Raw genomic sequence first — 3,103 nt, 5'->3', positions numbered from 1 at the left:
TGACATTGATGAATCAGTGTAGCCAGGGGCGAATCCAGGAATTTCCAGAAGGGGGGGGGTACAGTTTCCGATGAAAATCTGACAAGAAAAAAAAAGGGTTTTGCCAAAAATTGAAGGTCATTTCGTCCGTGAAAAAAAATGATAAATAAAAAAAAATGTTCTCACTTTCCAAAGGGGGGGCACACTTGGGCACACTATTGATTAGGGCTCTTAAGGGGGGGGGGCACGGGCCGGCTGTGCCCCCCACTGGATCCGCCAGTGAGTACAACCTATATCCTACACATTTTGGATACCAGTATATCTTGTCGCGATACATATAATAGTTTGAGGCCCGGGAAAGACCGGTTCAAGTTCGTATTGTGTATTGTTCAGATTATTGTGTCGATGGAATATTTTTTCATGTGATCGACAAATAAACCGATATTTGGAACAGGAAAATGTGATGTTGTACACCTATAATAAACATGTGATATCATCATTTTCATTGTGAATATTATTGGCAGCAAAATGAGCATCATACATGGTAAGTACTTACTATTTCAAATTGAGCTATTCTCGATGTGTAAACATCATGATACATGATCTTACTATACAGTGGAAATTATTATGACAGCGACAACATTATCGATGATATCAATGATGTAATAGCTGTGTGTGTTTTAGATTAATTAATTCAATTTTAGTATGCTCACTTCCAAATCTTATTCTTGAAGAACAGCCACCATTTTGTCCGAAGAGAGTGTTCAATTCCAAAGTTTTACTCCTCAGTATTTCTAAATGTTCTCGCTGTACATTGGTTAAATTGAGATAGGTAATTTGTTCATGTTTCATAGTTTAATTTTATACATTCTGTCTTTCTCTCTACATACAATAATGAAATATTTCATTGCTGATATAAGTGATGGAAATATATAAAAAGTAAGAATAAAAGTGAGTAAAGCACTGATAACATAATAATTACCCATGTATTCCCATGAAGGCGTACGAGAATAAAGAACTAAAACCGGAGGAAAATTCTTGAGAGGAAAATGTGTGACGAGGAGAACAGAGTATCACGAGGAGAAATAAAAGAATCATGGTGGGGAGACTCATCTTCATACACCGGGTGAGCTAACTTCTTATGAAAGAAAATTAATAAAGCTGTAATGTACCTGAATGATGAACTGATAGGCCAAAAGAACTAATTTTCCATGTAATGATCCATACATGGTCTATACGTCTTTATTCCAGATCATTACTATCATGATTATGTTGATAAGAACAACAACAATAATGATAATGGTGATAATGGTAATATTAATACATTCCTGCTAATGAACAAGAAACACCTGAAAATAAAATTTGTGGAGGCACACATAATAATGACTAAATTATTTTCTTAATCTGCTTTGTTAGGTAAAATCTAATCCGATATACCATGAAAGAGGTAAACCTAATTTTGGAGTAAAAAATAATATACAAAATGGTACTGCCTGGTATTCCTGACAAATATGTAGTAGTGAATTCTTCATCCTAGACTTCAAGTACAAGACTAAGTGCACTTCAGAATCTGAAATAGTAACATGGGGCATATGGCTGAGAGTATTATAAGGCTTACATTGCCGTATATACGAGTATACGAAAAGATTTATGGAATATGGAATAAAGCTGCAGTCAATGACACATTATGCAGAAAATATGACATATCTGACACATGTTAAATAACAATTTTAAATCTTATCTGGTATAGACCTATAATGGTTGATTCATGACTAATTTTCTAAGTTCTTCTGCTGGATATTTGATTTTACAGGGTATGTTCATTCTTGATTTGTGCTACTTCTGCTACTACTACCATCATGTCTAAGATATTAAAGACTTTTGTTACAAGCTTTTTTGTAACAAATGACCGGGGTAATGATTATGAGCTGTAAAGCGCTTTGAGCCGTTATGGGAAAAACACTATATAAAACTAGCTGTTATTATTATTATTATTATTATATTGTTTTGTTGATTTGACACAAGTCTGTTCTCTCTTTCTTAAAGCCCCATGGCGTTTTTCGACTACGTTCTTCTAGTTATCGCTGGTTTTATCATCATGGTGATTATCATCTGTATTTTTCGAAAATGTTCATGCGATTTCATCAAGGGTGAAAGCTCCGATACCGAGTCTAGGAACGATAGCACAGACGATCTTCGAATAATTCAGGATGATTATCAACCTGAAACATGTTCGTCGGTCGACCTTCATCATCTAAGCCATCATAACTTCAGAGTGTTAGAGGAATACTCACAGCGTATTGCACAGGTGATGCAAGGACCACCACCGTCATATGATGAGGCTATCAAGGATCGACCTCCCGCTTGTCGTCCTGATGGTATGGTTGACGATAGAATTGTATCGACATCGATGACCTCCTCACATTCACAACACCCGTTTGAACAAGATGATGGAGATGATATCTCTCTCTTGTCAAGAAACTGATGACAGCAACCGCTGTTATTAACCTGAATGGATTCTTAATTGGAAACCCAAAAGAGGGATTCTTTTTGTGAAATGTGTGTAGTCTTACTAGAATTATAATTAAGAGACGTGACATTCTGCATGAAAATAAACTTTTGACTTTTCAAGTAAAGCAATGGAAGGAACAAGCTATATTGTAATCAAATTAAAATTAAAACCACCATCTTCTACTCTTCTTATATGGATGAAGTAGGTATGAAAATAAAATCATTTTTTCTCTTTCTTTCTTTCTGTCTGTCTTTCTTTCTTTCTTTCTTTATTTCTTTCTTTCGTTCTTTCTTTCTTTCTTTCTTTCTCTCTCTCTTTCTTTCTTTCTTTCTCTCTTTCTTTCTTTCTTTCTTTCTTTTTTTTTTCTTTCTTTCCATTCACTTCCTTCTTCCCCTATGCTATCTATAATCCTGTATTATTTCTTATGCACTGAGGTTGGTTTGCCCTCCCATCGGCATTTACTTTACTTTTCTTACCAGCCAGGGACCGGGGCAGAGAGAGTTGCAATCAATTGCAACTCTAAAATCATGCGTAACTTGATTTTCTACCAATCAGCAGCGCATTTATAGGGATTTGCGATTAATTTTTTGGACTTGCGTTTAAACGCAACTC

General features: G+C 35.3%; 1 protein-coding gene across 1 annotated transcript; it reads left to right on the top strand.

Moving 5' to 3' along the window:
* Window positions 1-340: 340 nt before the first annotated feature.
* On the top strand, window positions 341-2,678 carry LOC121412182. The gene is made up of 3 exons (XM_041605087.1): window positions 341-523; window positions 980-1,105; window positions 2,026-2,678. Exons 2-3 carry the CDS (start codon window positions 1,029-1,031, stop codon window positions 2,462-2,464), a joined length of 516 nt encoding a protein of 171 aa, XP_041461021.1. The 5' UTR covers window positions 341-523; window positions 980-1,028; the 3' UTR covers window positions 2,465-2,678.
* The last annotated feature ends 425 nt before the right edge of the window (window positions 2,679-3,103 follow it).

This window comes from Lytechinus variegatus, chromosome 3 (genome assembly GCF_018143015.1).
Source record: "Lytechinus variegatus isolate NC3 chromosome 3, Lvar_3.0, whole genome shotgun sequence".
In the NCBI taxonomy this organism is placed as follows: domain Eukaryota; kingdom Metazoa; phylum Echinodermata; class Echinoidea; order Temnopleuroida; family Toxopneustidae; genus Lytechinus; species Lytechinus variegatus.
This window is presented reverse-complemented; position numbering and strand designations above follow the sequence as displayed.

Excerpts from the sequence above, each read along its gene's own strand:
- LOC121412182 (XM_041605087.1), top strand. The coding sequence starts at position 1,029 with ATGTGTGACGAGGAGAACAGAGTATCACGAGGAGAAATAAAAGAATCA. Across the intron at positions 1,106-2,025 it reads GACTCATCTTCATACACCGG|CCCCATGGCGTTTTTCGACT; the intron begins GTGAGCTAACTT and ends TCTTTCTTAAAG.